The sequence below is a fragment of the Hyla sarda genome, chromosome 8, assembly GCF_029499605.1.
Source record: "Hyla sarda isolate aHylSar1 chromosome 8, aHylSar1.hap1, whole genome shotgun sequence".
NCBI lineage: Eukaryota > Metazoa > Chordata > Amphibia > Anura > Hylidae > Hyla > Hyla sarda.
Window position 1 is genome coordinate 23,738,739 of NC_079196.1, and position 20,257 is coordinate 23,758,995.

The 20,257-nt window shown below is 49.0% G+C and overlaps 1 protein-coding gene across 7 annotated transcripts in view; it reads left to right on the forward strand.

The window, feature by feature from the left end:
- The window catches only part of THSD7B (thrombospondin type 1 domain containing 7B), a 567,277-nt gene that overhangs the window by 449,916 nt on the left and 97,104 nt on the right, over positions 1-20,257 (forward strand). For all 7 annotated transcript variants that reach the window (XM_056535831.1, XM_056535826.1, XM_056535830.1 and 4 more), the window contains one exon: positions 3,032-3,173. In XM_056535831.1, coding sequence (XP_056391806.1) covers positions 3,032-3,173 — 142 coding nt within the window. The remainder of the gene's footprint in view (positions 1-3,031; positions 3,174-20,257) is intronic.

The following is a 20,257-nucleotide window of genomic DNA, read 5'->3' on the forward strand; positions in this document are numbered from 1 at the left end:
ACTAACAGGCAGTGTATATAAAGTCCTCAGTAAGGGTGGACACCACGTTTTTGTACTTACGGTTCCCGTATACGGCTGGGAGGAGGGGGGGCGGGTCTTGATCACGGCGCCCGCACTTCGCCGTATAGGGGAACTGTATTTAATGCATGTCTATGAGCCGACCGGAGTGAACCGGCTGCGTTTTCGGCCGTATGCGGTTTCCCGGCCGCAGGAAAAAACGTGCTCAACCGCGTTTTTGCCTACGGTCGGGAAACCGCATATGGCCGAAAACGCATCCGACCGGAGGCTGCGGTTCACTCCGGTCGGCTCATAGACATGCATTAAATACGGTTCCCCTATACGGCTGAGTGCGGGCGCCGCGATTAAGCTCCGCCCCCCTCCTCCCAGCCGTATACGGGAACCATAAGTACAAAACGTGGTGTGAAACCCCCCTAAGCCGTGCTGACTATTCTATCCTAGTAGGGGCCCTCGGTCTTCCCTGTATCTGATCTTTCGAGGCTTCTGCAGTCATAGTTATTTGAATTCCTATTTGCAGTGTAAATATAACACCTCTCATTTCTGACATCCGCCGTCCTGGGAGCGCGCCGAAATCCGCCATGATCTTTAATTATTACTTTGATAATTCTAATTAAACTACTGGAGGGCGAAAGTGAAATGGAGTTCTATATAGAGAGACATTGATGAGGACTGTGCCGAGAATCCGCTGACATCCACTATACACAAGAACATTTCGATGGCAGATAAAGGCCAATTAGCCGTCTCGTCCGTCTATCGCGGTTATTAATAGTTTCTCTCAGGACAGACTCACTAAATTAATTTGCCGTTGTCTTCCATTAACAACCGCAGGACCGGTACTCATCGGATGCGAACCCCCATCCTTCTAGATAATGAACCCTCCCTTTCAGAAGGTACAGAAATTTAGTAAAATCGGTTTTCCTGTTTATTCAGTAGATGTTTTGCTTTGTTTTTTTTTTTCCATTTATTTGGCGCTTATCAGTCCAGAGTAATTCGTAGAGCTGGTGGCATTGAGCGAGGGATCACGGGAAGTTAATTAGTCACAAGAGAACGTACAATGAAAAGCAGGAGAGTGAATTATTGACAGACATTTAATAACCGTCGGCCCCGGCTGTTAATCGTCTGCACCGGTTATTGGGAAGTATGTGTGCTTGGAAATGCCGGCGTGGATTCAATAAACATATAATTTAGGGGGAAAAATTCCTTAGAAAATGAAAATCTTTAAATCAGAGGGGTATACAGAAATCATAGGACCCGCTCTCTACTGGGGGCTCTGCCAAATATACGGCACCATAATATTTCCATGTCCAAACTTCTGCTGTGATTAATTTCACCATATATCAGTACAGAGGATGTTCTTCTGGCTGCCCGTATCTACCACATGACCACATACAGATTTATAGAGCTAGAAATGAACTTTGTGGGAGTGTATGACGTTCTATGCAGTCAGCTCGCCCTAGTGGTGGCGGCAGGTAACCACTATGACCAGAGGCGTAGCTTGTAGCTTCTGGGCCCCGATGCAAAATCTGCAAAAGGGCCCTATATGCCAATTAAAATACAGGTCTCTTATAGGGCAGATGAGTTTTGGGGCACCCTTAGACACCTGGGCCCCGGTGCGACTGCTACCTCTGCAACCTCTATAGCTACGCCCCTGACTTTGGCATACCAAATTCTCAGAGCTCAGTAAGAAGTCTGATGAATGTCACCTTAAAGGGGTACTCCACCCCTAGACATCTTTTCCCCTATCCAAAGCATAGGGGATAAGATGTCTGATCGCGGGAGTCCCACCGCTGGGAACCCCTGCAATATAGCATGCGGCACCCACCTGTTTCTGCTCCGGAAGCGCTGGAGGGTCTGGGTCCCGACCATGGGAACGGAAGATTGTGATGTCACGACTCCGCCCCGTGTGACATCACGTCCATCACGCCCCCTCCCAAAGACTTTCATTGAGGGGGCGGGCGTGACATCACACGGGGGCGGAGTCGTGATGTCACGATCTTCCGTTCCCATGGTCGGGACCCAGACCCTCCAGCGCTTCCAAAAACAGGGGGGTGCCGGATGCTATATTGCGGGGGTCCCCAGCGGCGGGACCCCCGCGATCAGACAACTTATCCCCTATCCTATGGATAGGGGATAAGATGTCTAGGGGTGGAGTACTCCTTTAATGTCTGGGTGTTACAGCTGTGCAGAACAGTTGATCGGTGGGTATCGGGTATTTATCTGGAAATCCTTTTAAGGATATGTTCACATGCAGTGGATACACTGAATATTTTCCATCTGGATTCCACAGGCAGAAAACCCCACAGATTGTTACATTACAAGCAAAATAATGCAGTGCTTAATGGGTATCAAGTCTATGGTGAATAGGTCAGACCCTTGTGATCTCCAAAACGGGGCTTGACTGTCCCCACTGATCATTCCTGCCCCACCTTGTCTCATCAGTGAGAGCCCGTTTAGCCAATCAGGAAATGGATGCAGCCATTTGTAAAATTATCAAACTGTTGTTTTACTGTTAAGTGTCATAGAGGTGGCACCAAGCCAAACCTCCTCCTTTCTGACCTGCTTTCACTGATTGACGTACAGGGCTCATTACTGGAAGCACAGCCCTGTACATCAACCATGTAGAGCAAGGTGAGAGGGGGAGGGAGAAGGCATGCATGCTGTGGTTGAAAGCCACCTCTATATAGTTAGTACGGTCTATAGCATTTCTTGTTTACAGGTCTGTACCACATAGGGAGCTGACAGATTCCCTTTAAGAGCAAGTTGACTATATATTCTTTTCTCACAGGGACGGTCTGCTTTCTGTGTCAGTCCCTGAGGTAATGTGTCATAACCATCTTTTAAATTCTTTAGAATTCTTGTTTTATTCCTTAACTAAAACTTGTCTCCTTCGCACCTGATCTCAGCACCACAGTCCTGAGAATTGTGAAATTTAGTTCCAGAGACGTGTGTTCTGCAGAAGTAGCGATGCAGCATTCATGACACTAACAGTCTTCTCCTCTGCTTTTTCCATCAGTCATGCGACACCAACTCCTCGAGGTCAAGGAGGAGATTTCCACTGAGAATAGCGACTAACGGAAAGACTTGTCCTGAGAACTTGGAAACGGAGCCGTGCGTCCTGAACAGTAATTGTTTCCACTACCAGTATAATGTCACAGGTACGAGTGCACCCAATGGATATTATAATCTGTACTGCTGGCTTAATAAATCCCTATAGAGATCTGTGGGATCTGCTGGATGTGCCCATAAAGTATGCATTTTTTGTGGTATTCCTTTTGTCAAATTTGTGTCACTTAAGATATAGTAGAAGTACAAAATTGTGGTAAGTCGATTGCTTCACAAAATTTATGGATAGAGATCCCTTAGACCAGTGTTTTCCAACCAGGGTGCCTCCAGCTTTTGTAAAACTACAACTCCCAGCATGCTCGGACAGCCTTTGGCTGTCAGGGTATGCTGGGAGTTGTAGTTTTGTAAAAGCTGGAGGCACCCAGTTTGTTAAGCACTGCCTTAGACTGATGCCTGCTTAGGGAATCATCATCTGTAGATTCATCCTATCCCTAAAAATAAATAATACAATGACAAGATACAATCCTCAATATTGAAACACCAAGAAGGAAAAGTTGTAGCATTGTGGGAATCACAGGGGGGGGGGGAGATTTATCAAACTGTGTGAGAGAACATGTAGAGTGATTTCCCCACAGCAGCCAATCACAGCTCAGCTTTCACTTTACCAGAGGTTGTTAGCTGAGCTGTGATTGGTTGCTGTGGTGAAATCACTTCCCCTTTTCTCTCACACAGTTTAATAAATCTACCCCAGGATTGGTAGATATGTTAATAATATGCAAATGATAAATAAAACTGAGACATTTTCCGAAACATCTTGATTTATTCAGAGTATGGTCGAGACTGGGGCAGCAGCAGTCTAGTAGTACTAGGCTGGGGAGAGTAAAAATAAAACTACTGCTTGGTTTTTATCTGGCTGGTTAAGGATTTATCTACTTATCTTATTTTAATTTTTTTTTTTATTATTTATGAGAAAAAAAGGTTGGGTTCTCCACTATTTTCTACAACTAGCCAGATACAAACCAAGCAGTAGCAGCCTGGTACCACTAGGGTGGAAATGATCATTTAGTTTTGGCCCTCCCAATTTTTCTTATTTATTTTTTTACTATCATTAATTTTATTGTGTGCGTTTGGTTTTTCTATTGTTGCATCAAAGTATCTTCAGCTTGAGACCATAGACTGATGCTATTACACCATAAGATGCTTTAAAGGGGTACTCCGTCCCTAGATATCTTATCCCCTATCCAAAGGATAGGAGATAAGGTGTCTGATTGCGGGGATCCTGCCACTAGGACCCCCGCGATCTTCCTTCAGCACCCAGCGTTTGTTTGGAACATCGGGTGTTGCGCCGGAGGCTTGTGATGTCATGGTCACATCCCCTTGTGACGTCATGCCATGCCCCCTCTACACAAGTCTATGGGAGGGGGCGTGACGGCCATCATGCCCCCTCCCATAGACATGCATTAAGGGGCCATGGCATCACAAGGGGGCATGGCCGTGGCGTCATGAGCCTCCGGCGCTAAATCGCCAGTCATCTGGCATGGAGCAAAGTTCGCTCCATGCACCGGAAGACTGGGGTGCCGCAGTGAATATCGCAAGGGTCCCCAGCAATCAGACATCTTATCCCTTATCCTTTGGATAGGGGATAAGATGTCTTGGGTGGACTACCCCTTTAATTCACTGTCAGGGTCCGCACTGGTATGCGGGAAGGAGACGGGTAGTGGATCCTCTGTGCCAGAGAGGCGATGGCGTGGGCCGTACCAGGGGAACGGAATCTAAGGGGTTACTGGTTTTCACCACATCCCGCCGCAAAGCGGGATGGACTTGTTGCGGCAGGTAACCCCCAGGTCGTTCCACCCAATAGCGACTCGACCTCTCTGGCGGCTGAGACTGGCGCGGGACACAAGGACAAGGCAAAGGCAAGGTCAGACGTAGCAGGTCAGGGCAGGTAGCAACGGTTCGTAGTCAGGTGAAACAGCAAGGGTCTGGATACACAGGCAATGGGCTCACAAAAACGCTTTCACTGGCACAAAGGCAACAAGTCCCGGCAAGGACAGGAAGGGGAAGAGGGTTTTTATATGAAATGGGAGTGATTATACTGATTGGGCCAGGCACCAATTAATGGTGCACAGGCCCTTTAAATTTCAGAGAGCTGGCGCGCGCGCGTGCCCTAGAGAGCGGGGCCCCGTCTACCGGGACAGAACTGAAGGAGGACAAGCAGGTGAGAGGATCGGGATGCGACCCGCGGGCAGGCACGTCCCGCCACGTGGATCTCATCCCCGCCGGGGACACTAGAGCAATCTTTTACCTCGGATGACCTTGGAGGCGAGGATCTCCTTTACAGAGAAGACATCAGAGGAGCCAGAGACAGGAGCAGGAACAGTGACCTTGGGAGAATAATGGTTAAGTATGAGAGATTTAGGAAGAGAAACATGGAAAGAATTGGGAATACAAAGAGAAGGTGGGAAGATGAAGTTGATAGGAGACAGGATTAATTTGTTTTTTTATTTTGAAGGGTCCAAAGAAACGAGGACCTAGCTTGTAGCACACGGAAACGAATTTACCTCGCTGAAAGCCACACTTTGTCACCAGGGACAAAAACAGGGGGAGGTCTTCTCCTCTTATCGGCATGTTTCTTCATGCGAGATGAAGCCAGCAAAAGAGAATTACGAGTCTCACTCCAGATGGAGCAAAAATCTTGAGTCAATTCATCCACAGCAGGAACTCCAGAGGAAGAGGGAATAGGGAGGGGGGGAATCGGGTGGCGGCCGTACACCACAAAAAATGGGGACTTGGAAGAAGACTCAGAATCTTTAAAATTGTATGAAAATTCGGCCCAGGGCAAAAGATCCACCCAGTCATCTTGACGGGAGGAGACAAAATGACGCAAGTAGTCACCAAGTATTTGATTTACTCTTTCCACTTGACCGTTGGATTGAGCGTGGTAAGCAGAAGAAAAATGTAATTTGATTTTTAATTGACTACATAGCGCTCTCCAAAATTTGGAAACAAATTGGATGCCTCTGTCAGAGACGATTTGCATGGGAAGCCCATGGAGGCGAAAAATATGAAGGAAAAATTGTTTCATCAATTGAGGCGCAGTAGGCAGACCTGGCAGAGGGACAAAATGGGCCATTTTAGAAAAACGATCAATGTCAGGCCCAAGGCCTGATTATTAAAATCCTATATGTGTATTATAATTGTGACTGTGTAATGTCTCATCCAAGAAATGGGTGAGAGGTCATTCAGACTGTGTTTTGTTTGTTTACATCTCCTTTGAAGTAAAAGGCTCTTTTGAAGTCATGCACTCTGGTCCCATCATATAATCAAACAGAAAAGGGGTCAGGAAGAGAGATGCCCCACCTAGTGGGATCAGAGGGGAGGGGGGAATGGAGTTTCCCTCCAAAGAAAGCAGATATGATATTTAAACAATGCTAGACTAAAAGTTGGTTGTTAAAAGCTGGGCCACAAACTGACAAGACCATCATATGAACAGCTCTCTCATGGACTGCTATACCATCATGCTGTAAGAACTTCATCTTTTGTTTTCTGAACTTGCCTTGCTACACTCTTTATATATTTTGTACCTGTATGTCATTTGTTTCTGTATTTTTATATAGTCAGCACTGTGATACCTTTTATCAGATTAAATGTTTAATTAATCAGCTCTGGTCTTTGATCTCTAAATATATGAGCTCACCTTTCTGAAGGAGGCTCTGGTAAAACACGTTTATCTAAGGGTTAATTTGGTGACTTGCTGGGACTTGTAGTGGATACCCAGAGGTCTGGCGGCTTTAACCCTTGCACCATCACACTCTCTCTAGCGTCTTAGCAGGGTTTGATCGTGACAACTAGTGGCAGCGGTGGGAGATATTTAGAGATTTTTAGGGCTTGCTGGATTTTACCTGTAAGGAAATCTTAGTACTAAAAAGAAAGTGCATACATCACAGAGCTCAGTGCCGGTTTAAAAGACATGCAAAAAGAGTGCAAGACAGTTCTGTCCTCCCCATATCCTGTTTTACCTCCTCTGTCTCATCTCGGAAATATGGAGGCATATCGCAAGCAGTCCAAGCCTGCACTGGAGCTAATGTGCCAAGAAAAGGACATCCCTACTGCAGGAAAGAACAAGGAACAACTTATTGCTGATGTGGATGCCCTTGCAGAAGAGCTGAGTGATATGAGGCAAAGTCCTGCAGCTGGAACTGCCATCCAAGGACTGATATCTCCTGGGGAATACAACATTACTCCCCATCAGGACAGTACTCCACATGAGGCCTTGGACTCTTATATGCGGACTGCCTTACAACACCTTGGGAATGTGGATGCCAATATGAAACTCCAACTGCTTCTCCAGTACCAAACTGCCGAGAGAGAGGCACAAGCCGCAGAAAGAGAGGCCCAGCGAAGGCATGAACTGGAGGTTCTGAGGCTGAGAGGGGATGCTTCATCCGCACGGAGTGATGTGCAGGATCAAGGAGACCACAAACCCCGCTTGGAACATTTCCCCATGTTGGAGAAAGATGGTCATCTGGATGTGTTCCTGAGGGGATTTGAAAAGGTTTGCCGGCAGTTCCATCTACCTAAGGAACAGTGAGGACGATATCTAACCCCATGGTTGCGAGGGAAAGCTCTGGATGTGTTTTCTTCTCTTTCCTCTGAGAGTGACCAGGACTATGAGGCAATAAAATCTGCCCTGCTCAAAAGTTTTAATCTGACTCCAGAGACTTGTCGGAAAAAGTTTCGGACTTTGCAACAAAGCGCCACAGAAAGTTGCACTGAACATGCAGGTCAGCTAAGGACTGAATTCAGGCAATGGACTGGGGGCCTACAAGTCACTACCTATGAGGCCCTGGAGGACTTGATGGTCCTGGATCAGTTTCTCCAAACACGGAGCTTTGAAGCCAGAGAGTGGATTTTGGACCGCAAGCCCAAGACAGCCATGGAAGCAGCAGAACTAGGAGATGACTTTGCCAACAACCGGGCGCCAGCAGCAAAGCGTGGATCTGCACAAGCTGGAGCAAGTACCTGGAGGGTAGCCACACAACCACAAAGCACCACCAGGTCAGCCGGGAAATTCTTGCCATCATTCACAAAAGCAACAAGAGCCACATTGGGTCAGGGGGACACCCGCCGATGTTACAGATGCAACAATATTGGGCACCTAAGTGCCACTTGCCCCAACAAAAAGAATTCTTCACCAGTAGCTGGAGGACACACAGCCGTTCTTCTGGTGTCCGGAGCGGTGGAGAAAAGAGCGGATAACCTGCAGAGTGTAACTGTGGGTGACCGGGTGACAGTGGGTTTGCGGGATTCTGGAGCCTCCTTTACCTTGGTGCGGCCTGAAGTGACGGATACAGAGGACATCATCCCTGGAAGAACCATGGCTTTAAAAGGAATTGGAGGTGTGCAGCCTGCTGTGCCCATGGCTCGTGTGTACCTGGATTGGGGTACAGGCAAAGGTTTGCGGGAGGTGGGGGTCTCTGAGGACATCCCTGTTAATGTTCTGCTGGGGAATGATTTGGGTCAGATGCTCTGTCATTATACTCCAGAGGACACTACCTGCACACCGGATGGGCTAGGAGAGAGCCCTGTTCATTCTGAGGTACTATGCGACACTTTGGGAGACACTGTGAAATGGGGTAACTGGGAGGGAATGCAAGGGATTGATAATTGTTTACCTGTGACTGAACCAGTAATGTTTTCCAAAAGTGGAATGGGGTGTATTGTAAAATGTGGTGAAAATGCATTGCCAATGCCAAAACCTAGTGGAGATGGGCTAGGGGGAGGGGTTGGTGTGCCCCTGGTGACATGTAAGGATGAGGGACCAGCAGTGAGTGATATGTCCCAATCCTGTGAGCCTAAGGAGGAGGAGGGAAGGAGTGATAGCCCTGTGTATGATGCCTGTATTGTTATGTCTGGAACTGGGGGAGAGGAAGGTGGAGATGCTAGTTCACCTGGGGGAAATGTGCTCCCTGATGCCCCAAGATGGGGGAGGGAGATGAGCATTTCCAGGAAGCTCTGCGCAGTGCCCCTTCCCTTGAAGGGCTGAGACAACGTGCTGAGCATACAGATGTTGACACAGAGGGGCATCAGGTATATTGGGAAAATGATATCTTGTACTGGGAGTCCCTTTCCAAAGGCATGCTAGGGGCCCAGGAGAGAGAAAGGCAGTTGGTAGTTCCTAGGCAGTACAGGAAAGAGCTGCTGAGGTTAGCCCATGAGACCCCCCTGGCAGGACATTTGGGAGTGGCCTATGCGGTCATAGAGAAGGAATGTCTAGCTGTGGTCTGGGCTTTGCAAAAATTACAGCCATACCTGTATCTACAAATATCAGTTACTGTTAACTGATTACAACCCTCTACATTGGTTGGACAGAGTGTCCGGTAACAATGGCACCTTAAAACAAATGCTAAAAACATTTGTAAAATCGGAGGGCAGAGACTGGGAAAAGTATTTAGCCCATCTGTTATTTGCTTACAGGGAGGTACCCCAAGAATCTACAGGTTTCTCGCCCTTTGAGTTCTTGTATGTTCACAAAGTGCGGGGACCCCGAGATTTAGTTAGGGAAGAGGGGGCTACCTGCCCCTGAGACTTGTGGTGGAGTATGTTCTGAGATTCAGGGACAGGATTGCAGGCATTGACTGGGCTGGTACAGGACAACCTCATAGCAGCACAGTCCAGGCAGAAGTACTGGTATGATCACAATGCAAGGGACCGGGTCTATGAAGTGGGACAGAAGGGAATGGTTCTGAACCCCATCAAGCAGAACAAGTTGCAGGCTGTCTGGGAGGGTCCCTTCCCCATTTTGCAGTGCCTAGAACCCACCACATATGTAGTTGCCCTTGATGAGAAAGGTCAGAGGCAGAGACAGTACCACATTAATATGGCATACTATGACCCTGAGAAGGTGGTACTCAGTGTATGTAGTGCACCAGAGGAAGGGCTGGGTAGTGATCCCCTACTAGACCTAGTGGAGGAAGCTAAGAGCCAGGGATCCCTTCAGGATGTGGAGATCAATCCACAGCTCTCAGAGGAAAGGAGGAGGCAGCTTAATCAGATACTAGGCCCCTTCAGTGCCATCTTTGCCTGGGAATGCAGGGCCTATGGTGTCAAGAAAAGAAGTAGACGGTTAATGGAGACAGATCTATCCGCCTGCAGGCAAGATCTCTCTGTCCCCATCTTAAGGGGGAGGTGTCAGGCCCAAGGCCTGATTATTAAAATCCTATATGTGTATTATAATTGTAACTGTGTAATGTCTTATCCAAGACATGGGTGAGAGGTCATTCAGACTGTGTTTTGTGAATTGCATTTTATTGGGGGGGGTCTGGCTGTTTGTTTACATCTCCTTTTGAAGTCATGCACTGTGGTCCCATCATATAATCAAACAGATAAGGGGTCAGGAAGAGAGATGCCCCCCCTGGTGGGATCAGAGGGGAGGGGGAAATTGTTACGCTGAGCGCTCCGGGTCCCTGCTCCTCCCCGAAGCGCTTGCGGTGTTTCTCTCCCTGCAGCGCCCCGGTCAGACCCGCTGACCGGGAGCGCTGCACTGACATTGCTGACAGGGATGCGATTCGCATAGCGGGACGCGCCCGCTCGCGAATCGCATCCCAAGTCACTTACCCGTCCCGGTCCCCTGCTGTCATGTGCTGGCGCGCGCGGCTCCGCTCTATAGGGCTCGCGTGCGCCAGCTCTCTGAGACTTAAAGGGCCAGTGCACCAATGATTGGTGCCTGGCCCAATTAGCTTAATTGGCTTCCACCTGCTCCCTGGCTATATCTGATCACTGCCCCTGCACTCCCCTGCCGGATCTTGTTGCCTTAGTGCCTAGTGAAAGCGTTACTGTGTTTGTCCATACTGTGTACTTGACCCTCTGCTATTGCCTTATTGACTACGATTCTTGCTGCCTGCCCCGACCTTCTGCTACGTCCGACCTTGCTCTTGTCTACTCCCTTGTACCGCGCCTATCTTCAGCAGTCAGAGAGGTTTAGCCGTTGCTAGTGGATACGACCTGGTTGCTACTGCCGCAGCAAGACCATCCCACTTTGCGGCGGGCTCTGGTGAAAACCAGTAGCAGCTTAGAACCGGTCCACTAGCACGGTCCAGGCCTATCCCTCTCTGGCACAGAGGATCCACCTCCAGCCTGCCGATCCGTGACAGTAGATCCGGCCATGGATCCCGCTGAGGTTCCCCTGCCAGTTGTCTCTGACCTCTCTACGCTGGTCGCCCAGCAAGCCCGACAGATCGCCCAACAAGATCACCAGCTGTCGTACTTGACCACCATGACACAGCAACTCCAGTCGCAGCTACAGCAGCTTCAGTCACAATTTCAGTCACAGCTACAGCAGCAACAACCATCTCCTCCGCCGGCTCCTGCACCTCTTCCGCAGCGAGTGGCCGCTCCTAGCCTCCGCTTGTCCCTGCCGGACAAATTTGATGGGGACTCTAGACTCTGCCGAGGTTTCCTGTCACAATGTTCCCTACATTTGGAGATGTTGTCGGACCAATTTCCTACTGAACGGTCGAAGGTGGATTTCGTGGTTAGTCTCCTGTCTGGAAAGGCTTTGGCTTGGGCCACACCGCTCTGGGACTCCGATGACCCTGTCACCGCCACTGTACACTCCTTCTTCTCTGAGGTTCGCAGTGTCTTCGAGGAACCAGCCCGAGCTTCTTCTGCCGAGACTGCCCTGCTGAACCTGGTCCAGGGTAATTCTTCAGTAGGCGAGTACGCCATCCGATTTCGTACTCTCGCTTCCGAATTATCTTGGAACAACGAGGCTCTCTGCACGACCTTTAAAAAAGGCCTATCCAGTAACATCAAAGATGTGCTGGCCGCACGAGAGATTCCTGCCAGTCTGCATGAACTTATTCATTTGGCCACTCGCATTGACATGCGTTTTTCGGAAAGACACCAGGAAATCCGCCAGGAAAAAGACCTTAATCCCTGGGCACCTCTCTCACGGTATCCCTTGCAGTCTACCCCTGTGCCTCCCGCCGAGGAGCCTATGCAAGTAGATCGGTCTCGCCTGACTATTGAAGAGAGGTCTCGCCGTAGGGATAAGAATCTATGTCTTTACTGCGCTAGTACCGAACATTTCTTGGTGGATTGCCCGATTCGTCCTCCTCGTCTGGAAAATGCTCGCACGCAACCTGCTCATGTGGGCCTGGCGTCTCTGGGTACGGAGTCTGCTTCTCCATGTCTCACTGTGCCCGTACGGATTTCTCCTTCTGCCGACTCCTCCTTCTCTGCCGTGGCCGTCTTGGACTCTGGTTCCTCTGGAAATTTTATTCTGGCCTCTTTGCTTGATAGGTACTGCATCCCGGTGATCCGTCTCATCAAGCCGCTCTACATTGCTTCAGTCAACGGAGTCTAGTTGAACTGCACTGTGCGTTTTCGCACAGTGCCTCTGCTTATGAGCATTGGACCACATCTCGAAAAGATTGAATTCTTGGTTCTGCCCGGCTGCACATCTGAAGTCCTTCTCGGTCTGCCATGGCTCCAGCACCATTCTCCCACCCTTGACTGGACCACCGGGGAGATCGAGAATTGGGGTCCTGCTTGCCGCAAGAAATGCCTCACGCCTGCTCCCGGTCCCGTCTGTCGGGCCTCCGTGTCCCCTCCTGTGCCTGGTCTCCCCAAGGCCTATCTGGACTGTGCCAAGCCTCACCCTCTGCCCTCCCTCCCCATTCCCACTCCTTCTGACCGGTCTGCCCAGGACTTCACTGTCCCCCTGAAGGAGACTCTACAATCGCTCCCAATGTCCTCGTCCCAGGTGGAGCGACATCCCGACAAAAAGAGGGGGAGACCTAAGGGGGGGGGTACTGTTACGCTGAGCGCTCCGGGTCCCTGCTCCTCCCCGAAGCGCTCGCGGTGTTTCTCTCCCTGCAGCGCCCCAGTCAGACCCGCTGACCGGGAGCGCTGCACTGACATTGCTGACGGGGATGCGATTCGCATAGCGGGACGCGCCCACTCGCGAATCGCATCCCAAGTCACTTACCCGTCCCGGTCCCCTGCTGTCATGTGCTGGCGCGCGCGGCTCCGCTCTCTAGGGCGCGCGCGCGCCAGCTCTCTGAGACTTAAAGGGCCAGTGCACCAATGATTGGTGCCTGGCCCAATTAGCTTAATTGGCTTCCACCTGCTCCCTGGCTATATCTGATCACTGCCCCTGCACTCCCCTGCCGGATCTTGTTGCCTTAGTGCCTAGTGAAAGCGTTACTGTGTTTGTCCATACTGTGTACTTGACCCCCTGCTATTGCCTTATTGACTACGATTCTTGCTGCCTGCCCCGACCTTCTGCTACGTCCGACCTTGCTCTTGTCTACTCCCTTGTACCGCGCCTATCTTCAGCAGTCAGAGAGGTTTAGCCGTTGCTAGTGGATACGACCTGGTTGCTACTGCCGCAGCAAGACCATCCCGCTTTGCGGCGGGCTCTGGTGAAAACCAGTAGCAGCTTAGAACCGGTCCACTAGCACGGTCCACGCCTATCCCTCTCTGGCACAGAGGATCCACCTCCAGCCTGCCGATCCGTGACAGGAATGGAGTTTCCCTCCAAAGAAAGCAGATATGATATTTAAACAATGCTAGACTAAAAGTTGGTTGTTAAAAGGTGGGCCACAAGCTGACAAGACCATCCTAAGAACAGCTCTCTCATGGACTGCTATACCATCCTGCTGTAAGAACTTCATCTTTTGTTTTCTGAACTTGCCTTGCTAAACTCTTTATATATTTTTGTACCTGTATGTCATTTGTTTCTGTATTTTTATATAGTCAGCACTGTGATACCTTTTATCAGATTAAATGTTTAATTAATCAGCTCTGGTCTTTGATCTCTAAATATATGAGCTCACCTTTCTGAAGGAGGCTCTGGTAAAACACGTTTATCTAAGGGTTAATTTGGTGACTTGCTGGGACTTGTAGTGGATACCCAGAGGTCTGGCGGCTTTAACCCTTGCACCATCCCCTCTCTCTAGCGTCTTAGCTGGACCGATAGGGTGTGATCGTGACAATCAACGACCACCCAAACGACTGTATTGCCGTGAGACGATGGAAGGTCAGTAATGAAGTACATAGCTATATGGGTCCATGGCTGTTCAGGCACAGGCAGAGAAAGAAGGCCAGCAGGTTTCTGGCGTGGGGTTTTGTCATGGGCACAAACAGTACAAGCCCGAATGAAATCAGTCACATCCTTCTCCAGGGAGGACCACTAATAGTGTCTGGAAATTAACTGCACAGACTTCTTGACACCAGCATGTCTGGCCAAATGAGAGGAGTGACACCATTTAAGGATTTTGAGCCGAAGGCGTGGAGGTACGAAGGTCTTTCCAGGAGGAATTTGCACAAGGCTGGTAGAAGCAGAGGACATAAGGCACTCAAGAGGAATAATGTGCTGAGGAAGAGTCTCAGATTCAGAGACATTGGTGGAACGTGATAGAGCATCAGCCCTGACATTTTTGTCGGCAGGATGAAAATATATTTCAAAATTGAAGCAGGCAAAAAACAACGACCATCTAGCTTTGCGTGGATTCAATCGCTGTGCAGATTGAATATAGGACACGTTTTTATGGTCCGTATAGATGATGATGGGGTGAACGGATCCTTCCAAAAGATGTCTCCACTCCTCAAGTGCCAACTTGATGGCCAAGAGTTCTCGGTCGCCAATCGAGTATTTTTTCTCTTTGCTTTCCCGTTGCGTTTTTTTAAATTAAAATTGCACCAGCTCCAACAGATGAGGCATCAACTTCGAGGATAAAGGACTTCAATGGATCAGGCCTGGACAGTACAGAAGCAGAGGCAAAGGCAGCTTTGAGGTGGTTAAAGGTTTCCTCCGCCTGCAGTGGCCAGGATTTCGGATTAGCATTTTTCTTGGTTAATGCAACAGGAGCAACGATGGTGGAGAAGTGGGGAATTAATTGACGGTAATAATTAGCAAATCCAAGAAAACGTTGGATAGCTCGCAGACCAGTGAGGCGTGGCCAATCTAATACCGCAAATAGCTTGTCAGGGTCCATTTGAAGGCCCTGACTGGATACTATGTATCCCAGGAAGGGTAGACTGCTGTGCTCAAAGAGACATTTTTCAAATTTGGCATAAAGATGATTTTTGCGTAGACGCTGGAGCACTTGACGGACATGGAGGCGGTGTTCCTCTAGGTTGGAGGAAAAAATGAGGATGTCATCAAGATAGACTACCACACAGGAATACAGCATGTCCCGAAAAATCTCATTAACAAATTCCTGAAAGACTGCAGGGGCGTTGCAAAGTCCAAAGAGCATGTCAAGATACTCAAAGTGTCCATCTCTAGTATTGAACGCGGTTTTTCATTCGTCACCTTCTCGAATACAGATGAGATTATAGGCACCCCTAAGATCTAGTTTGGTAAAAAAAAATTGCTCCCCGCAGGCGATCAAATAGTTCTGAGATGAGAGGCAAAGGATAACGATTCTTTACAGTAATTTTGTTAAGACCGCGGTAGTCAATACAAGGCCGTAGGGTTCCATCTTTTTTAGCAACGAAAAAGAAGCCTGCTCCTGCAGGAGATGAAGATTTTCTGATAAAACCCTTTTTAAGGTTTTCTTGTATATATTCAGATATGGCCTGCGTTTCTGGAGCGGATAGAGGGAAAATCCTGCCACGTTGTGGAGTAGTGCCAGGAAGCAAGTCAATCGGACAGTCAAAGGGTCTGTGTGGCAGTAAGATCTCTGCTTTCTTTTTACAGAACACATCAGCGAAGTCCTGGTAGGCCTTAGGTAAGCCTGGCAGAGGTGTAGTGGTGGAAACTTGACAGATGGGTAGAGACTTCATACATCGCTTGTGACAGGAAGAACCCCAACTTTTAATATCCCCAGAGGACCAATCTAGGGTAGGTGAATGGCGCTGCAGCCACGGCAGGCCAAGTAAGACTTCCGAGGTACAGTTGGGAAGTACAAAAAATTCTATGTCCTCTTGATGGAGGACACCAATACCCATGCGCAAAGGTTGAGTGCGATAGCACATGGTACAGTCCAGATTTTGACCGTTCACGGAGGTAATGTAGAATGGTTTGAAGAGACATCAATGAAGCTTTAATGAAATTTCCTGTAGAACCAGAGTCCAGAAAGGCCTCAGCAGAGAAGGAAGACTTAGTGGGCAAGGAAATCCATACTGGTATAGTCAGGCGTGGAGAGGAAGAATTCACACCTAGTAACGCCTCTCCCACTTTCACTAGGTGCGTGCATTTCACTGACGCGGAGGACGAAGAGGACAGTCCTTTAAGAAATGTTCGGAGCTCGCACAGTACAGGCACACGTTCTCGTTCCTACGGCGAGTCTTCTCTTGTTGGGTCAGGCGAGACTTGCATGGCCTCCTCGGCGGAAGGCACAGAAACAGGTTGCAATGGATGCTGAAAGAGAGGAGCCAGGCGCAGATTATGCCTTGTGCGAACAAGATCATTTTCCTGGCAAAGCTCCCTGCGTCTTTCAATGTAGTGCATATCAATGCGGGTAGCCAAGTGGATGAGTTCGGTCAGGGAGGAGGGTATCTCTCATGCGGCCAGACAATCCTTGATGTGGCTGGATAAACCTTTCTTGAAGGTCGCGCAGAGAGCCTCATTATTCCAGGCCAACTCAGCGGCCAGTGTGCAGAACTGTATGGCATATTCGGCCACTGTAGAGTCTCCTTGGACAAGGTTTAGCAAGGCTATTTCAGCGGATGATGCACGGGCAGGTTCCTCAAAGACATTGTATACTTTGGGGTAGAAGGACTGAATGGTAGCAGTGGCAGGATCGTTGCTGTCCCAAAGCGGTGTGGCCCAGGACAAGGCCTTTCCAGAGAGCAGGCTGACCACAAATGCCACCTTAGACCGTTCTGTGGGAAACTGGTCTGACATCATCTCCAGGTGTAGGGAACACTGGGACAGGAACCCACTGCACAGCTTAGAGTCCCCATCAAACTTATCAGGTACGGACATGCGGAATCTAGAAGCGGCAACTCGCTGTGGAGGAGATGCTGGAGCTGACGGAGGAGATGGTTGCTGCTGTGGTGGCAGAAGCTGCTGAAGCATGGCTGTCAACTGAGACAGCTGTTGGCCTTGTTGGGCGATCTGCTGAGATTGCTGGGCAACCACGGAGGTTAGGTCAGCGATATTGGGCAGTGGCACCTCAGCGGGATCCATGGCCGGATCTACTGTCAGGGTCCAGACTGGTATGCGGGAAGGAGATGGGTAGTGGATCCTCTGTGCCAGAGAGGCGATGGTGTGGGCCGTACCAGGGGAACGGAATCTAAGGGGTTACTGGTTTTCACCAGAGCCCTCCGCAAAGCGGGATGGACTTGATGCGGTAGGTAACCCCCAGGTCGTTTCACCCAATAGCGACTCGACCTCTCTGACGGCTGAGACTGGCGCGGGACACAAGGACAAGGTAAAGGCAAGGTCAGACGTAGCAGAAGGTCAGGGCAGGTAGCAACGGTTCGTAGTCAGGGGCAATAGCAAGCGTCTGGATACACAGGCAATGGGCTCACAAAAACGCTTTCACTGGCACAAAGGCAACAAGATCCGGCAAGGACAGGAAGGGGAAGAGGGTTTTTTATATGAAATGGGAGTGATTATACTGATTGGGCCAGGCACCAATTAATGGTGCACTGGCCCTTTAAATATCAGAGAGCCGGCGCGCGCACGCCCTAGAGAGTGGGGCCGCACGTGCTGGGACGGAACTGAAGGAGGACGGGGCAGGTGAGAGGATCGGGATGCTGATCGCCATGTGGATCGCATCCCTGCCGGGGACACTAGAGCAGCACTCCCGGTCAGCGGGTCTGATCAGGGTGCGGCACGCAGAAGAATGCCGCGAGCGCTCCGGGGAGGGACAGGGACCCGGAGCGCTCGGCGTTACATTCACCTTCATATTCGCATTTTTCTTCAATGATCACAAGGTGTCTAGTCCTCGTGGCAGCAAACTATGCCCAATCTAAGATGGGGTCCTACCGTGACCACCATTCTTGTTTAGTTATGAACTTCTGGAGATCTTTTTTTTTTTCGACCTTTTTCAGGATTGCTCATTGTGGCCACCCTAAATTTCTGTCAATTGTAGAGAATTTATCTCGCTTTGGATTGATGTGCACCAGGGTTTTTAGCTTTTTGTAGCTTTAAGCTTTGTACATCTCTAAATCAATTCTGAAAATTGTTTGGATCAAGGCACAGTTCACACTAAAAAATCTTTTTCGAGAATAAGAGATTAGTCACTAAGTAGGCTTTGCATGCCTTTATATTATGGTCAAAGCCCCTCTGAACCTTAAGTGAATATCTTTCCTATTGAAGCATTGAAAAATGTAACACCCCAATGGGTGTAGATCCTCTGTGCTACCTACCGGTTTGACTTTGGGACCAAACTTGAAATCTGAATTTAAGTATTCCCCTGGTTTTCACCACTTATCCTATTCCAGGATGCGGAGACTGGACTTACACTGCAGGGGAGATACCAGATTGCTACCGCAAAAGTGGTTACAATTAGGTGACAGTTACCCAGACAGGCCAGAACGCCCCAGTGCCAAGCATCGGGGATACAGGCAGGAGGGGTGAGCTGACACTGTAGTTGGTGGTAGCGCAGCACAGCAAGGTACAGAGTAGCAGAGCTGAAACTGTGTAAAAGCAGCACTGAATTTGTAGCACAGCAAAGCTAAGAAGGTCAAATGCAGCCAGGTGGTGCAGGTTTGATAAGAGAACAGATGTGGTTGACAGTCCAGATCATACACTGGAGAATCAGCAAGGTACCGAGGGATAAGGCAGAGGCAACGTCAGGAAAACAGGCACAGGTCAGAAACCCCAATCAGCAGGACAGAGTTCAAACACCTTTGCTTGTAGTAAACTATGCAGGTACTCAGGCAACAGGAGATAGGTGAAGCAATCTTATATATGTGGTGCTTGACAGGGATTGGTTAGGGAAACTTTAGAGAAATGCGCACAGACTCATTAAGTTACAGCCATTGCTTGTGTGTGGCCCCTAAAGGACAGTGCAAGAAAGGCAGCAGTGGTAGAAGTAGCAGGAGTGAGTCCAGATGAGGAAGCCCAAAGCCTACAGTGGAGAAGCAGAAAGAAGTGAAGCAGAAAATGTGGCATGGCGACAGTGAGTGCCAGGACATACAGGACACTGGGGAATGCCAAGTTATTAGACGTTAACATTTGTGTCCCCCTGATTTTCCTCCCTGTCCTGTAAAGGTTTACCCATTTTGCTCATTTAAAGACATGAACAGTAACTGACTGTTTAGTTATATTGTTACTTAGAGAACAGCCAGATGGCATTTTAATAGTAATTAAAGTTGAAATCCGGGTAATTTTAAAGAGTCCACTTCTTATTTCTTGCAATTGTAGATAGATATATAAAAGATGCAATTACAGTGTAAAATAATTTCCTAACCTCCTACATAAATGTTCCATTTAGAGAAATAATGATATTGGGTCTTCTAAACATTTGTTATCATTAATAGCACATTGCCCCTTGGTGTCAGTAATGTAGGACTTAACTGTCTGTGGCAATATATTTCTTGAACCTATAAAATCTGTGGTGTAATTTTCCCTCTCAGTATATAGTCATTAACTGGTTTAATGATGCACCGGGAGAAGAATTATTAATTGTATTTCTCTTAAGGCCCATAAATATACCGAGTTCACGCATCATTACTTATGGTCCTTGACACATTAATATTGTCCACATCTCAACAAGTTTGCTAATAGAAAACTTTGCAGCTTCCAATCCCCAGTATAATTATTAATGTTCATTCTCTGCTATGTAAACCAGTGTTTTTCAACCACTGTGCCGCGGCACACTAGTGTGCCGTGACATAGTGTAAGGTGTGCCGTGGGAAAAACACCCGCCGGGTGTTTTTGCCGCGGGACATCTCTGTGTCCCGAAAGTTGCTTTCGGGACACAGGAATGCCTCTAAGTCCCTGCGGCCCCGCGTTTACTTTAAAAACGCAGGGACCGCCGGGAGGTATCGCACGCAGGGACGTCAATGACGTCCCATGCGTGCGCCCATAGCAACAATCGCGGGGGACCGGAGCAGCGAGGAGGACGCGCGCTGTCAACTTGGCAAGTGTTACCAGCGGCACGTCTCCTTCCGTGTTCCAAGCACCGAGCAGTGCTCGGAACACCGAAGTGGGGCAGTACACAGGCATACAGCCTTCAGTAATACACTGTATGGCTGAAGGCTGTATGTC